General features: G+C 41.4%; 1 protein-coding gene across 4 annotated transcripts in view; it reads left to right on the forward strand.

Moving 5' to 3' along the window:
- Positions 1 to 26,226, forward strand: part of LOC125446836 (casein kinase I-like) — a 185,761-nt gene that overhangs the window by 39,172 nt on the left and 120,363 nt on the right. For all 4 annotated transcript variants that reach the window (XM_048520725.2, XM_048520727.2, XM_048520728.2 and 1 more), the window contains exon 3: positions 3,293 to 3,717. In XM_048520725.2, coding sequence (XP_048376682.1) covers positions 3,522 to 3,717 — 196 coding nt within the window. In that variant the 5' untranslated portion in view covers positions 3,293 to 3,521. The remainder of the gene's footprint in view (positions 1 to 3,292; positions 3,718 to 26,226) is intronic.

Here is a 26,226-nt window from a genome sequence, read left to right on the forward strand (position 1 = left end):
CTCTTCCGCACCTACACTGGCCCCAAACCCCACCTCTTCCTCCCTTACATTGATGACTGTATCGGCGCCGCCTCTTGCTCCCAAGAGGAGCTCGAGCAGTTCATCCACTTCACCAATACCTTCCACCCCAACCTCAAGTTCACCTGGGCCATCTCCAACACTTCCCTCACCTTCCTGGACCCCTCAGTCTCCATCTCAGGTAACCAGCTAGAAACTGATGTCCATTTCAAGCCCACTGACTCCCACAGCTACCGAGAATACACCTCCTCCCACCCACCCTCCTACAAAAATTCCATCCCCTATTCCCAATTCCTCTGCCTCCGCCGCATCTGCTCCCACAATGAGGAACTCCACTCCCGCACATCCCAGATGTCCATGTTCTTCAAGGACCGCAACTTGCCCACTGCAGTGGTTGAGAACGCCCTTGACTGCGTCTCCCGCGTTTAGAACATTACAGCACTGTACAGGCCCATCGGCCCTCGATGTTGTGCCGACCTGTCATACTGATCTGAAGCCCATCTAACCTACACTATTCCATGTACGTCCATATGCTTGTTGAATGATGACTTAAATGTACGTAAAGTTGGCGAATCTACTACTGTTGCAGGCATCCCGCCTCCTTGACCTGTCCGTCCTCCCTGGATTGACCCATCCCCTCCTTATCTCCCCACCCATACTCTCCTCTCCACCTATCTTCTCCTCTCTCCATCTTCGGTCCGCCCCCTCCTCTCTCCCTATTTATTTCAGAACCCTCTCCCCATCCCCCTCTCTGATGAAGGGTCAAGGCCCGAAACATCAGCTTTTGTGCTCCTGAGATGCTGCTTGGCCTGCTGTGTTCATCCAGCTTCACACTTTGTTATCCATGTTCTAAATAAACGTATTTTTTGGTGTAACTGCAGTATGGTCATAGATTATTTTATTTTATTTTAAAACAAGATTTTATGTTTGCACATATTATTTCTGTGTGTCTGTACATCTCTATGTATGATTGTGCAGTTAGAAGCTATTTTTATAATGAGCAAATCATATGCCATATTGTTTTAACTCTCCACGCCTTAAGTTACTTGCAAAGTTGACTTTTCCGGTACAATTTTTGCTTAAAGCCCATTTGCAGTCGAGACCTCCCATGTATGAATTTGCTTAACCCCACAAAATGTACTGTGTGTCATTTCACCTGCTGCTGAGAGTCTGAAGTTTTCAAGAAAAATAATTAAAGGAAAATTTCTTTCTGGAGGAGACAGTGCGCGCTGCATGTACACAGTCTGCAATGCTTGTGAAGACCACCATTTATGAGGCTTTTCAAGAACATAACTTCATGAATGGTAGGACTTTGCTATATGAGACGTTCTGTTATAAAAGAAAGAACAAATATAATTTTCAAGTGAACATTGAAAATGCTGGAGAAACCCAGCAGGTCTGGCAGCTTCTGTGGAGAGAGAACGTGTAAATGCTTTGGTTCCAGTCTGACTCTTCAGAAATAATTTTCAGTTTTATATGTAAATTTGTCATTATACTTTTATTCAAATTAGAAAAGTGCCATTCTGCTTAATCTGGTTCACTACTTTAATAATTTTTCCTGAAGCTGCTTGCATATATTCATATGATTTGACACACACAACTTGAGAAATATGCAAAGAAAAAAAGTCAAAAGATACAAAAAAGTCAAGAAGCATAATTTAGTTATTTTTGTTTAATTTTTCTCGATGCTGTAAATTTATGTATGTCTTTATTATGTATGCAAATTATGCTTTCCACCAGAGACACTGACCAATTTGTCATTTATTTATTTCAGTATTGTCAAGTTTCTGTCGAGTGTCAATAATTTTGATTTTACACAGTAGTTTTTAGAAAGGTTTCATCCAGTAAATGTTGCATTTTACAACAGAACTTGTGATAAACCGGTTCTTGTTTTATCATAATTATGCCGGTGAAATAAACTTTAAAGCAAACTTAAAGTATTCAGAGTACTGTGTCGAGTTTCTTTGTGATTCTCATGATAGATATGACTTCTTGAGACATTAATGACTGCTTTGGTTCAAAGCCTGTGTTGTTCAGGGCGGGAACATATGGGGATGTTTCATAATTATTGTATGTTCAAAGTCTTCCTTACGACCTTCCTTTCCTGTGAATTACAGTACAGAAACAGGCCATTTGGCCCAGTAGTTCTATGCTAGTATTTGTGATTCACCAGAGCTTCCTCACATTTAACTTTGTTATGCACTGTCAGCATCTCATTTCTTTCTCTTCTATTTATCAGTTGCCCTTTCACAGCATAGACTGGTTGGAAAAAACACAGCTATGTGATGGTTCATTCCATGTTCTAACCACTGAGCAATGAGGGAGACGATGGCCTACTGGTATTAACACTGGACTGTTAATCCAGAGACTCAAGAAGTGTTCTGGTGGTGGAATTTGAATTCAGTTAAAAAAAAATCTGGAATTAAGAATCTAATGATGACCATGAATCCATTATTGATTGTTGGAGAAATCCAACAGGTTCACTAATGTCCTTCAGAGAAAGAAACTGCTGTTATTATCTGAGATAAGAAGGTGCGGAGCTGGATGAACACAGCAGGCCAAGCAGCATCTTAGGAGCAGGAAAGCTGACGTTTCGGGCTTAGAAGAGTCTAGGATTGTTATCTCGGATTCTCCAGTATCTGCAGTTCCTATCATCACTGTTATTATCTGGTCTGGTCTACATGTCATTCCACACCCACAGCAATGTAGTTAAGTCTTAACTGCCTTCTGGGGCATTATTGATGGGCGATAATGCTGGCTCAGCCATTGCTGACCACCTTATGTGAATGAATTTTTAAAAAAAAGTTATTCCGTTATTAGTGTCTATCTTGCATTTGTGCCTGGATTTTGCATTCCTCATAAGTGAAAGCATCCTCTGCACATATGTCCTATCAAATCCTTCATAATTTTTAAAACTCTTTATTAAGTCATTTCTTGGCCCTTTTGGAAGAAGGAAAGCCAGCATGTCTTAACTTTTCCGATGGTCTTATTCCTGTCACTCTCCAGTTAGTACAGTTCAGATGGTACACCTTTGGGCTATTATTGCAATCACCCTGAGCAGCATCACAGAGGATCTTCCAATAGGCATTGAAACTGTTGATGTTTTTATGTAAGAGTGCAAGCATATTTACTGTGACTTTGGCTAATGAATACTTTATCTGGATGTGGAGTAACTGTTATTCTTACAAATACAATAGAATGTATCAATATGGTTTCAAATATAATGGTTCCCTTGAATAAGGAATTATAAGAAAACTTCATTCTTGTTTTTCAGAGTTCATTTTTTACATAACCGATGTGAATGCGAAGCACCCATGTGGACGGAGTCAGTTAATTGGTTTACCTGGTGGTAAGGGGATGGATGGCTAGGAGATCTGAAGACAGCAATGCTTTTCAATGACCACCTTTGACTATACTTACGGTGTCAGTGTTGCCCACCAGGTTGGCGCATTTAACAAGAGAGCTCTGGACTGACTTTGATCAGCAGCGAGCAGTGGTCTGCTATGGAATCTGCTCGAACAAGCAGAGACCGAGAGAAGGAGAAAGTGGAAGATACTCGACGACCTAATAAGCAGACAACGCGGAGTCCCCATGGCACTCGTCCTGGTTCAAACCAGTCATCTGGCGTTCTTATGGTTGGACCAAACTTCAGGGTTGGCAAAAAGATTGGATGTGGAAACTTTGGGGAGCTTCGATTAGGTAAGCACAGCTCCTTCAATGTGCTGTCAGATATTTTCTTGGCTACCTCAACTTTAAAATCAATCTTCTGATAGTTACTGAAAAGTATATTTCAAATTTGTTGCCATCTAAGTCTGCACACCAGTGGCTAGTGGTGTCTGCAGTACACCCCTCTTAATGAGAACTGCAAACAAATAAGAGTCTTGGTTGTATGGAACTTGAGCATTGCTGAAAAAAAGACATGCTGTTGGAGTTTTTCTTTTGCACTCATCAGGACTGATGTAAGAATTTCAAATTTCAGAGTGTTTACTGCATAAGAAAAAGCTGATTGATTAACAAGTCAACTCTTAATCAGGTTGTTAGCACACTTAGAACTGTTCAGATGCTTTCCACTTGGTGGCAGAGGGTTGAAAATGTGTGTTTCTGACGGTGATCTTGTCAGAACTGTCCAAGACTGGGATGCGATGACTGCTTTTGAAATCTTCCTCTGTGATCTTTTATTCTTCTTTCTTCTCTTGTTGTACAGCTCCCCTTTATCCCACAGAAACAGCAGAGACTTAAGCGACCATGACTGTAATCTCAGGAGCTCCTCCCTCAACCTTTTCCATCTATTTAAAACAAAACCCTTTACAAAATGTACTTCTAAGCTTTTGATCATCTGTCTTATCTGTCTCTGACTTGGCATCTGGTTAAGCACATTTTATGAATGTCTATAGGGAGCAGAATTGATAACCATTAACAACCTTAAAGTCTGGTGTCAAGTGTGACTCAGAGGGAAGTAATTTTGTACCAGAGTCCAAACACTGGCTTCAAGTCTCACTCTGGGATAACCCTTCCTTTTCCTTCATCCAGCTGCCCAATCCTATCCAATCCAATGTTGAGAATCTTTTTATTCCTCAATCCTGGCAGGGATTTCCAGGATCCCATAGCTAACCATTCCAAATCTCTCACATTTAACCCTGTGTCAGTGTACTTAACTGGTGACCATCCCTCCCTCCCTCCCTCTCTTTCTCCCCCCCCCTTTCTCTCTCTCTCTCTCTCTCTCTCTCTCTCTCTCTCTCTCTCTCTGTGTCTCTCTCTCGCACCTCCCTCGCGCACCCCCCCCCCCCCAAAAAATGTCCAACTGACACCAGTTTTGAAAGCAAGGGACCTCTGTACGTGGGTATTTAAACATTATTGTATACTGTCACTCCCATGTGACTCCAGTGTGTCACTGCCACATTGCCTGCTAATGTATTTTTACGTTGCAATGCCACATGAAGCCAGCTCGTTGCAGAGTGACCACTGGTGATAAATATCTTCCTGGTGACTCTCTACTCAAGAATGAAGTCACAATGAAAGATAATTTTAATAGGAAACTGGATAAACATGAAAGAAAAAGGAAGTGTTGAGAGACGTGGGAGGAAGAATATGTAAAGCATAAATCTGGCACAAAATTGTTGGGCCAGATGATCTTTTGCCCTAATGTTCATTATATATAACTCAATGCAAACATTTGTTACCTCCACACACCTGTTTTTTTTCCAAAATTCTGTCCTCTGGTTAGAAAAATAGGCAACTACCAGCTTTATTGACTTGTGTTTCTGTCGGTGCCTCGGACTGTATATTGGAGGATGGTTTGGACCCTGTACAGTAATTAAGTGGCACTCCTAGTTTTCAAAGCCATAAGCAATTGAGTATATGTTTGGATCCAGACCGGAACTAGCAGCTGTTGTATGGTCTTGCTGTTGAATGCCAGCTCCCCACGAATAATTTTGGTTGTTACTTCTATAATTAGCATTTACAGTCAAGTTGCATTTAGATTTAAGTCAGTGGTCATATAATGTATAAAAATGTCTTAAAGTCTGCTTTCCTGTGTATTTGCCACATGTCTCTGGGGTATTTGTTCAGTTTAAATGTATAGACCAATAATTAGCAAATAAACAGTGTTGAAGTTTAAAGGATGAAGTGGGAATCTGACTGAAACTTGCAGAATACTGAGAAGGCTGGGTAGATCAGATGTGGAGAAGATGTTTCCATTAATATCAGAGACTAGGACCTGAGGGCATGCCCTCAGACTGAAAGGATGACCCTTGAGAACTGAGGTGAGGAATTTCTTCAACCAGAGAGTTAATATGTGCACGTCATTGCTGCAGATGGCTGGGGAGGCCAAGCCATTGAGTGTAATTAAGACAAATAGGTTCTTGATTGGTAACAGGATCCAGGGTTACATGGAGGACCCAGCAGAATGGGGTTGAGAAACATATCAGCCATGATCAAATGACTTGATAGGCTGTATGGTCAAATCAAAGTGTGAAGTGTAGAACCAAAGCCACCATAAATTTCATACGTGACTCATTGGGTAAAACTTTGGCCTCTGAATCAGAAGGTTGTGGATTCTGACCTTGCCTCAGAGACTTGAGTACAGAAATCTATGTTGACGCTACATGTGCAGCGCTGACGGAATACTCATGCTGTTTGTTCATTTTGTTTTCACTGCACCATAATGGAGCTTATTTGGTATCATCTTGCTGTTACTCTAGCTTTTTTTTAAAAGCTTCCATCAGTCGACATCTCAATGTTATTCATCCAACTGATCCTCCTTCCTCTTCAGTTGCTGCCGGGACAAGGCTGTTGAGTCTTGGTTTTCAAAATCTGGACATCCTGTTTTTCTGTCTTTGTGCTAGGCAATCGTTTTGATTCCTGAACAACCAATTTTGATATAACTCATTCATTTATCAAGTGCAGTACATCATCTTTTTTTAAACAAAAAGGCAGGAGGCTATCTTATCATTTATTGCTGTTTGTGGTATCATGCTGTATACAAAATGACTTCCATGTTTGCCACATCGTAACAGCAGCTAAGCTTGAAGGGTTAATTATTGGCTACAAGTTCTTTGTATTGAGATGTAGAAAGGCATAATATGAAAGCAAGTCTATTCTTTATGAAAATAAAGCAACATGTTTGTGCAGCACCTTTTAATATAGAAAGATGTTTCAAAGTGCTTCTCAAGGTTTGCCATTAGCAAACCATTGACACTGAACCGAAGGAAAACATTTGGGAACCCAAGAAGATATTTTCTCATCCCAGCAGTAGAAATGCCAACTGTGACTCAGTGGGTAGCATGCCCATTTCTGAGTCAGAAGGTTGTGGAGCCAAGTCCTGCTCCAGGATTTTTGACACACAAATCAAGGCTGATGCTCCAATGTAGTAGTGATGGAGTGCTGCATTTTTAGAGGTGCAATATTTCATAGATCATAGAATCCCTACAGTGTGGAAACAGGCCCTTCAGCCCAACGAGTCCACACTGAACCTCGGAGCATTCCTCCCAGACCCATCCACCTGTAACCCACCCTGAACACTATGGACAATTTAGCATGTCCAATCCACCTAGCCTGTACATCTTTGGACTGTGGGAGGAAACCCATGCAGACGTGGGAGAATGTGCAAACTCTACACGAGCAAAGTGGATTCCTGTAGTAATAAATGGAGCTTTCAAAATGGAAGTATTTTGATTTTTATCCTAGCCGAGAACCATTCCCATTCTACTTTTCACCTGTCTTAACATCCTGTTGATTTCTGCAAATTTACTCCTGATAACTCCTCTGGATATGTTTATACTTAGAAGCCTTACAAGCCCATGATGTCGTCAGTAAGTTCAAGAAGGCTGGAACCTTTCAGTCCTGGTGTTTTTTTAGCAGGATGTTGTGAGCTTCAATAAGTTTCAGATGGGTGCAGTATGAGATGGAGCTGGGTGCGCTTTAGTGTTGTAATGGTTCTTACCATGACAACTTTCCTCAATTTTTAAAGCCCAGGACATAAAGGCAATATCCCAGTTAACTTTATTCCTTCCCACTTAACTCTGCTATAGTTATCCTGTTTAGTACTGTAAGAGTGCATGCCGTGTTTTGAAAGCAGTAGTATTAATTAACATGAAGTCTTATGGACTGTTTTTCACTGTAACTTGCCTCTTTGACCAATATTTATACCCCAATATTGCTATCGGACTCAGTGTTAAATTATACTTTACCTGCGAGGCACCTTGAAACAAAGTGCTATGTTAAAGGCACAACTTAAATTCAAGTTATTGCTTTCTCTGAAGTGGTTTTCTGTCATATTGAATGGGCAGTTTTTAGGTTTAGATGAAGTGCTGCTGACTAGCATTTCATCTTGATGTTGAATATTCAATTAATTATTTACTTATAAAGAAATCTGAGTTAATTTGTTACTGACTCTGTAACCTTTGCACTGTCCTGGAGAGAGCATTGAGGCTGGGAAGGATGAGCTTGGCGAAAGCACTTCAGTAAATAGGTGCGGAGGAAAGAGGTCCATGAATGAGGCCATTCTATCATTTCAATGAATTGTGAATACTTTTAATGTAGCAGAATGTGGAAGAATATAAACTAGTTTTTTTGGGAGAAATAGGAATGAACAGTCACTTGCTAGTGCAGAACTTGAATCTAGATGGAACAAAGGAACACATAGTTGAAAATTTTTATCTTGCACTTATCAAGGCAGACCAAGAATGACAAATTTCAAAATGATCTGTTGTGATTTCAATCCCACTCGCTTGTAATCTCTTGTACACTCTGATTGCTCAGATTGTTGTTTGAGGGGTTCAGAGACCTCTTTTTAAATCTTTCAGCAATGCTAATTTAGCTTCCTGTAGACCTCTCCCATCTCAAAGCCTGTCTCGAATTGCAGTGGTTCTTATAGGCAGTAGTCAGACCACTGATGGAATACTGTGAGCAGTTTTGGGTCCCTTTATCTAAGGAAGGATGCACAGATATGGGAGATAGTCCAGCAAAGGTTCACTAGGCAGAAACCTAGTATGGGAGTGATTGTCCTATGAGAAAAGGTTGAGTAAGTTGTACCTGTCTTTAGAGGTATTTAGAAGATTGAGAATGATCTTATTGAAACATATAAGATTCCTGGGGGCTTAACAGGTTTAATATGTAAAAGTTGATCCCCTTTGTGGGACAGTCAAGGACCAGAAGATAGCATCTCAGAATAAGGAGGAGATAAAGGAGGTTCGGTTAAAATTTAAAGATGGCTCCCATCTGAGGAAGAGGGTAAAAAATCCTGATTTTCAAAGCAACAAATGAATACATTGAAGAGTGAGAGAAATAAGTTATAAAGATGCATGTCATCCTGGAAACAGTGTAAAAATCTGAATGATAGATGAAAAAGGGGAGAAGACAAAAGATGACGGTTTAGATTCTATACGGTGAAGCTTGGAACTGATGCTAGAGTCTGAGGTTATCTGATCTTTTTGGCACATCACTACCTCTAGTTCGAGAAAACAAGGTTACCGAAAGGAAAATTTGAAGTTAGACTCATATGATTATAGTTCGGGGAGGCTGTTAACCCATCGCGCCTGTGCTGGCTCTTTGAAAGACTAGTGCTCATTGCCCTGCCTGTTTTCAGATGCTTATTCCGTTACCTTTAGAAAGTTACAATTGTATCTGCCTTTACAACATGCTCAGGCACAACATTTCAGATAATCTCGCATTTTGCTCAAGAAAGGTTTTTCCTTATGTTGACTACTTTTTTACCTGACGCCAATTGGCAACGTGGAGGGAGGAGGGAGGAGAAGAGGTTGAAGCAGAATTGTCTACTTGACATTTCTGCAGAAATTACTTAAACATCAAATGAACTTTGTTCCCTGTTCTCCTCCTCCATCAGTGTGCATGCAGACCCACCCCACCCCCAAAAATCCCTGGTAGTGTCCTGCTAATCGTCATATCGTAGCAGATGTAATGTGAAGTGGGTTGTGTGGGCACAGTGAGCTGTATGTTTTATTCAGATATGTCATTGAATTATAGGCAAATGCTGTACTAGGCACCACAAGGGGTTCATGTTGATTTCGGAAAACCGCTGGTGTGCTGCATTTATTTACATCTTCTGGAGTTTGATTTTACTTTGTCTGTATCTCCTCCTCCTCCTCCTCTCCCATCCGCTACACCCATACGAGTTAGTCACGGACACTGTTTTCTTTCTTTGTGGCTACAACGTCTCCATTGGTCAAGTGGAGCAGTGCTGTCAGGGAGGGCCACTGTTCAGCACTTTGAGTAGTAAAGTAGAATACCAAATCCTCCTCCCAGCTGAGAATGTTTGACATCTTTGAAGCACCATAATCTTAACACAGGCTGTGTTTATAGAGGGCAACATCTGACATGAGCAGCGGGACACCTTTGTTAAACAGCCTTTGCCTTTAATTTTGAGAGAGAGTTCCAGCTGTACAATGAAGACTCCCTGCACTCGGAGAGGCAGTAAAGTTTCCATAGGGATTTTTTCCAAACGTCTATGGGAAGCCTTCTGGATTCAGCAGAGCTTTACTGAAGAACACTCTCTGGTTGAAAATTTAATAAGAGTTAATAAATATGTACTAGTTGATCGTTTAATGGACTGGGTATTTATCCTTTGACTCAAAGTCGGGGGTGTTGGTGCATCACAGAACAATAACTTGCAATTATATGGCATCTCTAGCATAGAGGAGAAAAGAAACGCCTCAAGGCTCTTCACAGAGGTTCAAGGAAAACAGCCAAAAAGGAGAGATTAGAAGGGGCGCTTGATCTATATATATATTCCCCTCCTGTTTACATTTGTTGATACAAGTTAACAGAACATTTTTAAATTGTGTTATAATCCCTTGGTGTCCCCATCTGGTACTTTCGGAAAGTATGTCACAGAGCCAGCAGGTTCCAGGAATGAAGGTGGCAAAACAGACGCCCTTTGCATTGCTGGGAGCAGCTTGTAACTTGTGGCACAGAAACAATGGATCAAATATGTGCATCAAGGTTTTTGGGTTGTACTCTTGTTGTTGAAATACTTGTCACTTGTATGCTGAGATGCCTAAGCACCAGGAGTCCACTTGTGCGTATACGATTGTGTTTCATCTTCTGTCCGATGACATAAACGGACTGGAGACAGGAATACAATCATAACGGTTCATAATGTTTGTTAAACCTCTGGTAGTGAAAGACCCCCTAACTGTTGTCTAATATTTTGACAAAATGAATTGAAAGAGTAGTCCTGTTGGAGCCCTTTTTATATAAATAATTAGCAATCTACATGTCTTTGAGTTGATTGAAAAATAAGATCACTGTATGTCCCAACAGTCAGTTTGATGGAGTTGTTGAGGGAGGTGTTTTCAACTGCGATGTCTTCCTTAATACTCGAGCTTCATCCATGTGTGCTCAGAGTTCTCAATGTAATAAGATGTGCTGTTTTTTGTTTGATAATGCAATGGTGATGTAATAATTCTGCCTCTACTGAGAGATCTAGGTAAGCTTCCTGTAAGAAATTGAAAAATGGCTGATCCACAGTAATGGTAATCAAACACACAATGTATCCAAATAACTGATGTAGTTCCGTTGATATATTGACTTGCTAGTTGAGCTTTACAGCTAAGTATATGTGGTGACAGCTTCTTTGTTTCACCCAGTGCTGTCAGAAACTGTACTCCCTATTTGACACTCTTGCTACATCTGTTCACTGTTCCAAGGATGTTGCTTATACACTGATGTTATAGTGTTGCGCATCCCTGCTTAGAGATCTTCCTTTAGGTGATGTCACTCAGTGACGCAGTGCATAGCTGCAAGAAACATGGCTTTCTAATGGCAGTCATTGTTAGTTAACGTGTTTGAACCAGTTTTTCAGTTAATTGAGGTTGGTTGGCTTGCCGAGCTAGTTTGTTGTTTCGCAGATGTTTTGTTACCGTGCTTGGTAGCATCCTCAGTGCAGCCTCTGAAGCGTTGGTGTGCTTTCCCACCTGGTCTTTAAACTCTGAGGTCAGTTGCAATAGATTGCCACACTCCGGGTTTCGTCTGTAGTGCAATGTATATGGGGTCAAGTTCAATGTGTTTGTTAATAGCGTGCTTCGTGGAGTGCCATGCTTCCAGGAATTCTCGTGCTTCCCTGCCTAGCCTGTCCCAGGATCTTGGTGTTGTCCCAGTCGAAGTCGTGGTTCTCCTTGTCCATGTGGATTGAGATGAGCGAGTGTTGGTCGTGTCTTTTTATATCCAGTTGGTGATCATGTTCTCTTGTTGTTAGTTTACTTCCTATTTGTCTGATGTAGTGTTTCTCGCAGTCTCTGCAGGGGATCTTGTAGATGATATTGGCCCTGGCCATGGCGGGGAGTGGGTCCTTAGTTCGGTTGAGCACTTGTCCTGGTAGAGCATAAGACAAATGGGGAACTGCGAACGAAAGTACACTAAAAAGCCACACACGGACCAGGTACTGAACTTCAACAATAGTAACCATCCCAGCACAGACAAACGAAGCTGTCTGAGAACACTATTTAAAAGGGCAACAACACACTGCAGCAGCATGGAACTATGCCAAGAGGAAGAAGAATACCTCTTCCAAGCGTTCAAGGATAATGGATACCCAAAGAACTGGATCAGGAGATGCCCACAGGAACAGCATCAGAAAGATTCTCCATGCCCCAACACACTCATCACACTACCCTACATTAGGAACATGTCAGAACACCCCACAAGACTTCTGCGACTGCTGGGCATCACAGTGGCACACAAACCCACATCAACCCTGCGACATGTGCTCACCCAAACTAAAGACCAACTTCCTGCCATGGACAGGACCAATATCATCTACAAGATCCCCTGCAGAGACTGTGCGAAACACTACATCAGACAAATAGGAAGTAAACTAACGACAAGAGTACATGATCACCAACTGGATATAAAAAGACACGGCCAATACTCGCTCATCTCAATCCACGTGGACAAGGAGAACCACGTCTTCGACTGGGACAACACCAAGATCCTGGGACAGGCTAGGCAGGGAAGCACGAGAATCCCTGGAAGCATGGCACTCCACGAAGTGTGCTATTAATAAACATATTGAACTCGACTCAATGTACATTCCACTACGGAGGAAACCCGGCAGTGAGGCTATCCATCACAACGACTCCCAGGCGGGAAAACGCACCAACGCTTCATCAGAGACTGCACTGAGAATGTTACCAAGTCCGGTAATGAAATGTCTGCGAAACAACAAACCAGCTCGGCGAGCCAACAACCACAGCCCAAGCTACAGATCTACTCCAAAACCTTAGTTTTTCAGTTTATCCAAACATGCTTGTGTCCAGCTGTTGGTCCTGCATGAATGTTTAATAACCAGATCAAGTACCCATTGTCGTTTAGATATTCTTAGAAGTGCTATTCTATTGCAAGTATTGAATTCACCAGACCCTCCAAAAAGAGTAATTTGGAGTTGCTTCTGATTTCCACCTGGCAAGGGCTTTCTGTGAGCCTAAATGCCTGAGACACTTTCAAATGTTTCAGATTCAAAACATTAGCTTGCTTTCTCTCTGAGGATGCTTCCTGAGCCGCTCTGATCTGCAGCATTTTTTGTTTTCGGTGCAGATTCCAGCATCTGCAGTAATTTGCTTCAGTCCTGAGCTGCCCTGTAATGCCTGTTATTCATTTCCCTAGAGCACTTTCAACCTCAATCTTGAATAGTTTGGGATGAAGTCTTTTCCTCAAATCTTTTCTCATCTAGAGTTTACAGTGCAGGAACAAGCTGATCAGTCCTTCTTCGTGTTTAAGATCCACACAAGTCTCACTCTATCCCATGTCAGCACACTGTATCTTTCAATACCTTTCTCCCTTGTGCTTATTCAGCTTTGCCTTTAAATGTCTCGATGCTATTTGCATCAACTGCTCTTTTATAGTAACAAGTTTTTTCTTCTTATACACAAGGGGAATGTTTGCTGTCACATTTGACATTGCTGCAAGTCCAATCCATTAATGCCATGATGAATTAGGATAACATCTGAGCCACATTGGTTGTTCCCTTGGGACTCAGTGGCCAGGGCTGCTTTGTTTGTTTATAGCTGTCTATTGCGGTTTTCCTCATGCAGTTGTTGATTGCAGACAACCCTTCTTATTTAGTTGGACCACTGTAACCCCAAAATTGGAAGATCTTTCCTCGACACTGAGACATCTTTCAGAAGGTTCTGTTGGTGTGTATGGGAGTTGTTTTTGCAACAAGTCCTAACAATCATAACTTTCTCTAGACATTGGAAAGGAAAACTATAAATCAGTGTTATAAATGGGTGTAATTCAAGCCACTCCCCTTTTCATCTAAATGAGAAAATACAAGTATGGGAAATCTAAAATGAAAATGCAATTCGACATCGTCCAGGACAAACCAGTCCACTTATTCAGCCCCTCCACCCTGTGGCAGCAGTGTGTACCGTCTACAACATGCACTGCAACAACTTACCAATGTGTCTTCAACAACACCTTCCGAATCCATGACTTTTTCCCCCATAAGTGCAGCATGTGCATGGGAACACCAGCACCTGTTCCCTGCAAACACACACTATTCTGACTTGGAACATTGTTGTCCTTCCTTTACTGTCACTGGGTCAAATCCTGAATTTCTCTTCCTAAGAGTTTACTTACACTGCACAGACTGCAGCAGTTCAGAAATTGACTCTTGACCACCTCAAGGGGAGTTTGAGAAATATCATAAATACTGCTGTGTAAAATGTGAATGGAAAATGCTGACTTGTGCCACTGTCTCATACCTGTAACGAGGAAATGGCAACATGCTCTGATGAAGGGTCTAGGCCCGAAACGTCAGCTTTTGTGCTCCTGAGATGCTGCTGTGTTAATCCAGCTCCACACTTTGCTATCTTGGATTCTCCAGCATCTGCAGTTCCCATTATCAATGGCAACATTTCACGTTTTTAGTAGGAATTCTTATTTTGTTTTCAGATTTTAGTACCAAGGAACAGCATTTTAGGGCACTCAGCCACTTATCTTTTCATTTTCATCATGGCTGATCTGTTTATCTTCTCTTCCCATTTGATTCTGTAACCTTTACTAACACAAAGCAATTGATCTCAGTGTCGAAATTTTCAATCCCACCCCCAAGCTTCAAAAGCTCATTTAAGGGAGAGTTCTAGATTTCCCTTGCTCTGTGGGTGGTTGTCAGAAAGGGTGTGTTCAATCGAATAATGCTGTGGGAGGCAGGGGAAGCTGGTTACTGCACCAAAGCCAGTAAAAATTAGATGTTAGGGAATTGATCTGTATACTATTGAGTGGTTACAAAATGAACAGTTGAGAACTTGAACCTGTATGCCAAGGCTTGTGGAAATTTAGGACCTCCCTTCAGAAAGTTGGTGGTCTTGGGGCTGAGGGTTAACTGAAAATTTCGAAAGTCAGAGCATTTCTAATTAGGCAAGGGTACTAAGGATTACAAAACAATGGTACCTTTGTTAAAACCCTCTAATGATAGACTGAGCTGTGTAGGTTTGTGTATAATCTCAGTCTCATACCAATTTCCAGAGGCTGGAGTACCTGGAATGGATCTCTTAGTGATTGTCTCTCTCAATATTAATAGCTGTTGCTGAGTACCACCTCATTCAGGTCCGAGGAACAAGTTTTTCCATGTTATTTGAAAAAAATAGCCCACCAATACTGTGATATCAATGGAACTGATGCCTCAATGTCGTTGATTGACAAGTAAGCTAGTTGCCACGTAAAATAAAAATCCAAGTTTGTGTAAATGTTTTAAATGTAAAATCAGTGTGAATGTCTTTGGCGAATAGATATATATCATAGATGCTGGTTGGTGCATAGTTTCATGGAAAAAGCAGGAGATTAGTGCATGGAGAGCTGGTCCAGGCACATTGGGCCAGTTGGCTGCCTCCTGCACTGTAAAAGTTCTCTGCATTCAGGGGTTTGAAGATCTCCAAAGTGAACGCAATTGAAGCTGACTGTGCATGCAGGGTGAAGGAAAAGTGGGGATTGACAACAATGCATGAGCCAACGTAGGCATCGGTTAGTGAGGAAATTCACAAGATGTATGATTGAAAGGCAATCCAGCCTTAACTGGAAATCCAAAAGCCATTGGGAACTGAGAACAATCTTCCTTTTGGCTGTGTGTTGTCAAAAAAAAACTGTGGGGTTTGCATTGAAATGAAACATCTGCAGTAATGCTAACTGGGCTGAACTGTTAATTGTGGCTGTCAATTTTGGCTGAAGGAAACAAATGATTTGCTGCATTTATTAATTTGGCTTTGTTTTGTAGCACTGTTTAGTGCCGAAGAGAATACAAAATAGGTTAAAATTTTGCTCCTCAATCTGAACACTGCATTCTAGGCAAGATCTGTGAAGAGAGAAGCAGAGAGATGATGTTTCATGTCAGTGATGTTTCACCAGCAGTCACAGATCTGAAACCTCCAGTCTGCTTGTCCCTTCATGCTGCCTCGCTAGCTGAATATTTCCAGCGTTTTCTGTTTGGTTTTTACATTTTATCATCCCTCACATACCTCTTTATTAATGCCAGTGGACCTTTCATACAAATCTGAGAGGGGACACGTTACTGAAAGAAAGATGTATTGAACAGCAATTTAGCATCTCTTTAGTAGCACTGTTGACAGTTCAGCACTTCCTACATTCTGCACTGAAGCAGTAGTGACTTAAACTATGTGTACTCAAGCCCTGTATGGGGCTTGAGCCTGTAGATGTCTGACATTGTCAAATGAAGTTAGGGTGTTTTTTAGTTTTTGTTACAGTAAAAGTCTTGATTTGAAATTTTGTTGGGTGATCCTTCCAGTCACTCACTAGAAATTTAAATATTTTTGTAAGAAATATTAGCCTAGCCAAGGATTATAACAGTCTCACTGAGGCGTTGATTCAAGTCACCAAGTTCCTTCTGGATTGTTCCGCTGTAGTGCACATTAAAAGGTTTCCAAATGAATGCTAATAAGCTGTTGCAACTGGGAGTTACCACCGTTGAATCGATAATTCACACCCATGTTTCCAGCAGGAATTGTTGCAAAGTTTACAGTGGATACAAGCAGACTTTTTGCTCGATCAGTAGGGAGCCTGAAAATGCACTTTACTCAATTCTCAAACAACTGCCAATTCCAGACAAATTTGTGTATCTGAAATATGACTTTCCTTTCAACATTTGATGAACTTCTTGGACTTGCAGAACCTTGGTTTTATCACCGTCATGAGGATAATTCTCTTGGACATTTTGGATACCATAAAAACTCACATCTGTTTCCTGCTCCAGTGCAGTACTGATGGAGTGCTGCATTGTTGGAAGTGTCATCTTTTGGCTGAGCTATTACGCTGAGGCTCCATCTGACGCCTCAGTTGGAAGTGAAAAGATTGGCTTAATCAAAGAGGAGCAGCGGACTTCTCTCCAGCATTGTGGACAATCTGTACCCCAGAACCTAAACGCATCTTGCTTGGTCATAAGGTGCCAGCAAGGTTATTTTAGTGCAAATTATGTTATGCCCTATGTTACGTCAGCAGAGTGCTCAATTGTAAAGAGTCTTTGAAGATTCTGAGTTTGTCATATCCTTGTTTTCCCTAGGGACCTGTAAAGAAACAGGTGCATTTGATGTATTGCAGAGAACATAATGTCATGGCTAGATTTTTAATCATTCTGAGGATGTGTGTGTCATTGGCAAGGCCATATTCCTAACTACCCTTGCAAATGGTGATAAACAGCTTTCTTAACTCACTGCAACCTGTATGGTATAGGGAAATCCACAGTGCCGTAAGAAAGAGTCTTTCTGGATTTTGATCTGATGTCAGTGAAGCGATGATGATGTAGTTTCGAGTGGTTTTTATGCGAATTGCTGGAGAAAATGTTCCCATGTATCTGCTGTCATTGACCTTCTAGGTGGTAGCCATAGTACGTTTGGAATTTACTGTGGAATCATCCTTGGCATGTTACAGCAGTGTAGCTTGTAGATGATACTCACTGATACCACTGCATACATCATTGGTACATAACATTTCTGGTAACTCCAGGGCCATTCAGGGTGGAGGAGTGCAGCCTCTACTTCTTGGCTAAATTTTTTCGATCCAAGTTTCATGAGGTGAAGTTTGAAGTTAGATAAAAATTTGGATGAAAGAGAGAGCAATGAACGAAGTGCATGAGCCGGTGTGCCAAGCACTTTGAACTTGCATTAATTGAAGTTGGTCAGTTTTGTAAATGGAGGGTAATTGGGAGTAGACTTGGTGATGCACTGATCCCACAGTATTTGTAAGTAGGCTGCAACTTGCAACTCAAACCTGTTGCAAACTGTTCTGATTGGAAAATATGAGAGAGACAATTTATGGTGTTAATCAATTGGGGTCTGACTAAGAATGACCTCTGACAATAGATTCAACCCTGCTGGTATCGTATCCTGTCCTCATGAAGTAAGAGTGAATGAAAGACACATGGTGCTGAGCTCAGATGTGTCTCAGTTTAGGTGGAGGTATGAAACAGGTTGCACCTTGAATACTGTGTTCCATACTCAAAATGGAGGTGCACGCTCAAGCCGATATGCAGAGAAATGTCGGGAAGGTTATCGCTCTGGTTGGGCCTGAATTTTCAAAACCGTTTGGAAGAGCTTGGACTCTTTCACTTATTATTGTTTAACTTAAGCAATATTGGAAGTTTAACTGTCACTGCAAAATAAGAGCAGCTAAATAGACACTTGTGAAAGATAATTAGGAACAATGGGAGGAAGCTCCTGCTCTTAAAATGATTGATATTTGGAGTGACTTTCCAGATATTTTAGTGGAGGGGGAGATGTTCTTGAACTAGTAAAGATGCTGTGGAGATGGATGGGGGTGTAAGGTGGAATCTGGATTGTTTAGGACATGCACAATTGGCCAGTAATTCTATTCCTTAATTTTTTTGAATTTCCCCATTCCTGTAAATCTCTCAACAGCAGCAAAAGACGTTTGATTGTGTAAGATGTCGGAGTGCATATTGTGAAGACTGAACATTCTGGTCTGATTTGTAGCAGAATGGTGAATAGACTGAGAGTTCTAACACTAATATTTGAGAAAACAGAACTGCCTTATTAAGTACCTTATGTCCACCACATCCGAACCAATTGTACTTTACCCACTTGACTACTTGTAGCAGCTGTTGTTCTTTGTAGCCAAGATTGATTATTCATAGGAAGGATGGGGGGAATGGACAAAGTGTGCCTTTGTTTAAGCAAGAAATGGCCTCCGTTGGCCGTTTCAGATATTGTGTGCCTGATTGATCCAGGGCATTTCTACAGTAGGTATTAATTTAGTGTAGTTATGATGTGGACCCGACCACCTTGTGGAGAAATTGAATTGAATAGCACAGACGCGTGGAGCAAGTAATTGGGTAAATTCTGGAGAGACTGAAAAGAATTGGAGGGTAAATGGGGTTTGATAGATGGAGGCCTGTGTGGACCGTGCACATTTGCGCTGCTTGACCTCTTGCTGTGTAGATAATTCTATGTACTGACTGCCACAAATCACACCAGTGACAGAATTATTCCTTTATTGTTCAATAACCAGCTCTGGAAATAACTCTAATTTGTGACTTTTTAAATGTAAATACAGACTAAATTCTTGATATCCTGCTCCATGTATTCTCAACTGAAGTGTGGACTTTCCTAGAATTGTTTTTGGCTTTGGGTTTTAAGACCATATGGGAATCCATTTTGTTCAGAGACATATTGAAGGAAGCCCAAAATAGTGTGTGAAATGTTCATGCTGTTCAGGCTGCTTGTTTTTTTTTTCTGGGGATTGATTACAACTGAAGGGTGACAGAAATAGGCAAAAGTATATTGACAGAAGTGCAGTGACAAAACAAAAACTATATTGACAAAGGCAGATGGAAAGGGAATAGGCCTTCGGAAATTATGCATAATATCCCATATTGCTAAAGAGTAACAACAAACTGTCTGAAGTTGCACAATGAAATTTGTTTCTTCAGTTTTAGGAGGTTTCAGTTTTAATCCTGTGAATCTGTTTCTGATCTTAGACGATAAAGCAGTTTATTTTAATAAAAGCCTCACTGAGTAGCATAGCCAACTTTAGCTTTTCAAAGCTTACAGACATAGCAACAGTTGCAGTTCTGGTTAAGCTGGTCTTTAATGTTGTCTAACTGCTCGTTTTGCTGTTAGCCTCCTGTGTTTCTGTTTAGCCTCCTTGTGATCAGGCTCCAACCTTCTGCATGGTAATGGGTCCCAAGAATTCCATTTGTTTTTGATACTATTCAAGTTGTCTTGTTCTTCCAGCCTCATTCGGTGGTGTTTTGTTGGTTGCTCTGAGCAGAGAGTTAAATTCAATAATCACAATTTTTAGAAGGGACCCACATGTATCTCCCTCAAACTTGCTGACACACACTTTCCTCCATCTGACTGGATTGTGCACATGTTTTTGTACATCTCTTTCAATGCTACTTCATAGTCAGACAACAAACAGTTACTTTTTCGACCCTGTGTGTGGAATGACATTTGAGTTTCCCCCACGTCTCCATTAAGCAGAAGGTGAGGAAACTAGTCAGGGCAAAATTGATCACATGAGCTTCCAGTAAGGAGGCCACCATTTAGAGTCAGAGTCATAGTCATAGAGATGTGCAAAATGGAAACACTCCCTTCTGTCCATAGATTGCCTTTCACATCTCAGCACATCCCAAAGCACTTTGTGCAATCAATTAAATAATTTAGAAGTGCAGTTTTGTAATGTAGAAAATGTGGCAGTGAGTGTGTGCTCAGAAAATGCCACAGATAGGAAAATTATGACCAAATCAACAGTGAGATGGGTGAAGGATAAATATTGGCTAGGACATGAGAACAACTGCCCTGCTTTTTGAAATAGTACCATATGATCTTTTATGTAAATCTGAGAGGCTTTGGTTTAATGACGGAATCGAAATTCATTTTGGCAGTTAGTAAACACTCGTGAGACAATAACTAGGAATAGCGACAAGACACTCCTGTCAAGTGCTTTGAGTCTGCTCCACCATTTAATAAGGTCATGGCTGATCTGATCTTGGCCTTCCCTCCCCTTTCTGCCTGCTCTCCTAGTGTTTGACTGCTGTATTTCAAAATATCTGTTCAACCTTGCATATATTCAATGACTTAGCCTCCATGGCTGTCTGGGGTAAATTCCAAAAGATTCACAACCATCTGAGAGAAATTTTTTAGCTCCATCTAAAAGGTGGCCCTAAATTCTGAAACTATGCTCCCTTCAGGTCACAAATTAATGAACTTAGATTTTTTGCTAGTATTTGGACTTGAACTCTCTACTTGCTGATAATGAGGTACTAAACCATGGCTGATGACACAACTGTTGTTTGATATCTTTGCCTTGCTCAGAATGCCATAGGCTGCCAAGGAATCTTAAACTTATGACCTGTGTATGATGATGCTGGAGGCGAGGCGAGAATACTCTGTTGCATTGGTAACCTGAAAACCAGTGTTACAAGCAAAGGGCGGCAGTTGATGTGATACTGGGAACTGCAGATGCTGGAGAATCCAAGATAATGAAATGTGAGGCTGGATGAAGACAGCAGGCCCAGCAGCATCTCAGGAGCACAAAAGCTGACGTTTTGGGCCTAGACCCTTCATCAGAGAGGGGGATGGGGTGAGGGTTCTGGAATAAATAGGGAGAGGGGGGGAGGCGGACCGAAGATGGAGAGAAAAGAAGATAGGTGGAGAGGAGAGTATAGGTGGGGAGGTAGGGAGGGGATAGGTCAGTCCAGGGAAGACGGACAGGTCAAGGAGGTGGGATGAAGTTAGTAGGTAGGAGATGGAGGTGCGGCTTGGGGTGGGAGGAAGGGATGGGTGAGAGGAAGAACAGGTTAGGGAGGCAGACAGGTTGGACCGGTTTTGGGATGTAGTGGGTGGAGGGGACGAGCTGGGCTGGTTGTGTGGTGCAGTGGGGGGGAGGGGACGAACTGCGCTGGTTTTGGGATGTGGTGGGAGAAGGGGAGATTTTGAAGCTGGTGAAGTCCACATTGATACCATGGCGGCAGTTGATGGTTGTTTGACCACCCACAGTAAGTGGGCTGACAAACAGGAATTGCTTTAGCTGTGGTCTTTGACTGCAGAAAATCTGCATCCTGTTAGCAGGTGGCTCAGAAAGACCTGGGCTACAGTAAGCGACTGAAAGTATATCATGGTGGATTTATGCTACTGAGTTGTCAAGATTCTTAGCTGCTGCTGAGATGTGTGTGCCTCAGTGGTTTTATCTTATTAAGGGCTTGTGGTACTGAATTTCTGTGGATGCTTCCTGTGTTGGGTTTATGGAATACAAACCTGGGGGTGTTCTGTGGTGGATTCTTTGATAAGATTCAGGCATTGCTGTTTGTGAATATCAGTATCATTTTATATTCCACCATCTTTCTCCGATTTTCTTTTGCTGGTTCAGTGTGCACATATAATGCGCTGTTCTCCAGCGTTAATCTAATTTCAGGTGCTTGGGTTTAATTTTTTCACTAGCTTACATATCTTAACTATCCATGTTCAATATTTCAAAACTGTCTCTACATTATATCAAGCAATGGATCACTTCATTTTGGACTTTCAAGGCAGCTTGATGCTTTTCAGGATTCAGATGACGAATAAACTGTTAGAGATTTATGTTCCCACATTGTAATTTGATATCGTCCTCACTGCTTGATGTGTTAAACTTGAGATTTTTTTATATAGCACCTCAACATTTCAGAATATTTCATAGCAACTAAAATGTGTTAGAAGTGTTGTATGATAGGTGCTGTAGCTGATTTGTGCGCAGCAATGTCCCATAATAAACAGATGGGCAAATGACCAATTAGTTTTGGTTATGAAAATAATTTTAGTTGAAATGTTAATGTTTGCCCTGATGCTAGGATCTTGATTGTCCACTTGGACACTTGGATTCGGTTTTGCAATGGGCTGAATGATGTCTGCTTTTCTGTAAAGCCTAGAAGTTGAAATTTTCAACTGAAAGTAAGCACAGTTGAATACATAGTCCTGTAGCATTGATCTTTTAATATTTGCTTTTCTGCTGCTTCTCTGAAGTGGGGCATGAAACCATGATTTTTTGACTTGGAAGGCAGTGTGGTATTCCAAGGTATTAAAATGGTGAATGTAGATTTGGTGGAGAGGCAGTGCAAGACCCTGGAGGGATTTGAACACAAGAATGCACATGTTAAACTTGAGGTGCCAGCATCTGGATCCTGATGATTTAGGAAAGGGGCAGCAGAGTTTTAAATGAATTTTCATTTACATAGGAGAGCATTGGAATTCTTCGGTTTTTGAAGTAAGAGGTATGGATGAGGATTTCAGCAACAAATGGGCTGAGTTTGTGCAGACTGAAGTAGTTTCACCCAGGTGGTAGTCTGTCGTCTTGCTGTTGGAGAAAGTGAGAGGTTAGAAGCCTGACTCGTCATGTAGGACGCTGTGGTGGCAAGCAGTGTGATTCGGAGATGCCAGTGAGGGTGCTAGAGTCTTTGAGTATGGAATTGACTTTGTGACAGTAATAAATGGCTTTGGTCTTCGCAATATTTATTTTGGCACGTTCTTTAACATGTTATCTTTTTCTAAATGTGTAATAAATCTGCTTGTAAGTTACTTACTAATGTGTTGGCTGTATATCGTGACATTGCTATCCCTAACTAGAATGGAGTTTGGGTGCTTCACCAGTCAACCTGCCTGACACCAGACTGCTTTGAATCACTGGACTGCATTGTGCAGAGAATCTTCATTCTATCCTGCCCTTACTGAATGCTTCTGGAGAAGACTAACTTTTTGTGGGGAGATATAATCAGTCTGGATTGGTTCTAAGTGTCGTTTGCTGTAGTTTGCAGAGATTTTTTAAAAATGAGATGTTGCAGACTGTTTGTGGTGTGTGCTGTTTTTAAATAGTATTTATTTGTTGTAAAAGTGTTTCTGTTTGTCCTGTTGTGAGAACTGTTCCGCCTCTAATTCATTGACTGTGGCAAAAGACCTGTTGGAAATTTAAGTCCTCCCAATGAATTAACATTGGTCTGTCATATGTTCTACAGCTAAAAGGGCATCCAAAAACCTTGCGTTGGATATTTCTATTGTAAACTTCTCCTAAGCCAAGGTACAGAAATTCTGCATTAACAAGTGCCAGAGTTCAAACATCCCTGGTGCAGCAACTGAATTATGCGGTTTTGATTTAGTCTATTGAGACATGGAAACAGACGTTAGGTCGTTGTAATTTTGTGCCCATGTTCTGTTAAAGTATAAAAGCAATTTGAAGCTAGAGCATAGACCTAGTCCGAGATCAGAATGGGACTCATTATAGTCGTGTGTCATGGGGGTTAACAGCTATCATCCTGTACAAGTTTTAAAGTTGTGGAGCCAAAAAACATCTGGTGTTAGTCGTAGTCTTGGAGTACAAATGTTTCTCAATGGTTTGGAGCGTCGGATTCACTGTCCATTAGGCACTTAGACTTGGGCAGCGTGAACTAATATTGAGGGTCTGTGCTTGAAACAGTTGGTAGAAAGTGTTTGTGAGTTTGTAGTAGTGTTTGAGTTTAATTTTGGCTGTCTACAGCAAATCTAAGTGAGATTCTGATTCTATAAATAGAAGGCATGAATTTTAATAGACTAACTGTGACAGCTTGACAAATCTTTAATTGTATTGTAGCTGTCAACCCCCTCGTGGACTATATTATCATATATCAGAGCAAGGACTGGCCCATCTGAGTTTTCAGTCCACAGTCACCACTGCTGCTACAGAGGAGAGGAGGCTTGTGATGGTAGTGGGGGATTTGTGATCCATTGTTTGAGAATCCCTGCTCTATTGGTGAGCTAACAATAACTTTGAAAAGAAAATTAAGAAGATGCTTGAAGTGAAAAGAGTTAGTGTTATGGATAAAGAGTAAGGAGAGTGGAATCATTTGGAGAGCTCTACGAAGGATTTGGAACAAGTCAAATCCTCACTGCCTGCTCGTAGATTTCTAATACATAAGGGTAGGTGATTTGGTTGTTCTATACACTGCTCCTAAAGTGGCAGATGGTGAATTTTCATGTATTTCTAATATCTAGTCATAGTGAAGATGGACGTAGGAGGAAGTGCAATGAGGGATAGGACATTAATGATCTAATGCTTCCTAACCATGATGCTGCCAGACTTGTTGAGCTTTTCCAGCAACTTCTGTTTTTTGATCCTGATTTACAGCATTTGCAGTTATTTGGTTTTTATTTTGTACAGTACTGGATGTTGGGATGTACCAGTCCACAACACTGTCACCAACAGCTCTTTGCATTGGAAGGCTAGCTGGTTGTGGGCAGACCAAAGAGTGTTTTTCAGGGAGTTGATTCTTCAGGCACAGTTTACATATATCTTAGTGTGTGCTCTTGGGAATAGTTGTGGACTGCAGCGTCTTGCGTTATGGAGCTGCTTGGGATAAACCTCAGCCAAAATCACTCATCTGCCATTGGTAGTTACTTGCCCAAGCTTTCTCTGTCTTGCTAGAAGAGGCCTGACTTTGCTCTGACTTTTTGTCTGGATCTGTCACTTCACTGTGTGACATCAATAACATTCTCAATCTTTTGGTTTTAAGTCTCCTCATGATCTAAATCAAAACCTTTTTAGTGATTTGTTTTTATGGGAAACGTATGACCCATACTGCAGTTTTGATTTGATCATTCAGTACGAATCATCTGGATGCCCTGAACCAACTAACCCCAGCAGCTGCACTCTAGTCAGCCTCCCCATGACTATTTTCCCCATTCTTTGCCCCAGAACAAATTAGCTTCTTAGCGAGGCTTATGCCCTGCTCACTGAGGATCTACCATGTGGAACTGTTAGGTTCATTTTTCAGACACCCTCACGGACTTGATGCAAGAGCAAGACCATAAAGATTACAGACCTTAATGCCATTTGTTTTTGCAAATGTTTCACACCCCTACATATGTTTCACTCCCAATCCTATTCGGGCAGGAAGTTGAGACAGTGTTCACATACCCCTGCATGAGGAGCATAAAAATTTATGGGATATTAACCCATTAACATCTCGATGCCTAGAATCTTGATTGACACCAGCCTTCCTAAAAATTAGTCCCAACCACTGCTCATCCACTAGCTCTTTTTCTTTGCAGATTCAATGGAATTACTGCTCCCATTTTTGTTCTCTGAGTCTGTATTTTCATCTGGGAACTGCTCAGGTTCTGGCTGGACTTTGGCAAAAGGAGACCTGGGTCCTTGCAAAGTATAGATCCAAAATTAACATCAGATATATGATAGATAACAGTGTGGAACTGGAGGAACACAGCTGGCCAGGCAGCATCTGAGGAGTAGGAATTTTCTGATTTCTGAAGGGTCCTTACCCGCAACATCAACTTTCCTGCTCCTCTGCTGCCTGGCCTGCTGTGTTCCTCCATCTCTAAGCTGTTTGTTATCTCTTATTTCAGCATCAGCATTTTTTACTATCTCTGAATCAGATATTTTATATGTTGCTTGGGTGTTGCCAAAAGATAAGAATAGAAGGAAGTCATTCATTTTCCCTGCTTGATTTTTCTTGATTTCAGTTTGATTAAGGTCTGCCTAAGACAGATGTTCCCTGGTTTCCCTGTGTGGGAAAGTGCTTTGTGATGTATTTGCTGAATGGCCTTGTTCATTTGAAGGTCATGCTCTCTTGTTATAGACTCTTGCAGCTATCTTTCTTCTATATCTTTAGTGACTGCTATGTGTGATGGAACTTGGGAGATACTACGTACACAGAGGCACTTGCTGTCTTTATAGAGGTTTCTAAGGTTGAGGGGCGAATTT

This window comes from Stegostoma tigrinum, chromosome 36 (genome assembly GCF_030684315.1).
Source record: "Stegostoma tigrinum isolate sSteTig4 chromosome 36, sSteTig4.hap1, whole genome shotgun sequence".
Taxonomy (NCBI): domain Eukaryota; kingdom Metazoa; phylum Chordata; class Chondrichthyes; order Orectolobiformes; family Stegostomatidae; genus Stegostoma; species Stegostoma tigrinum.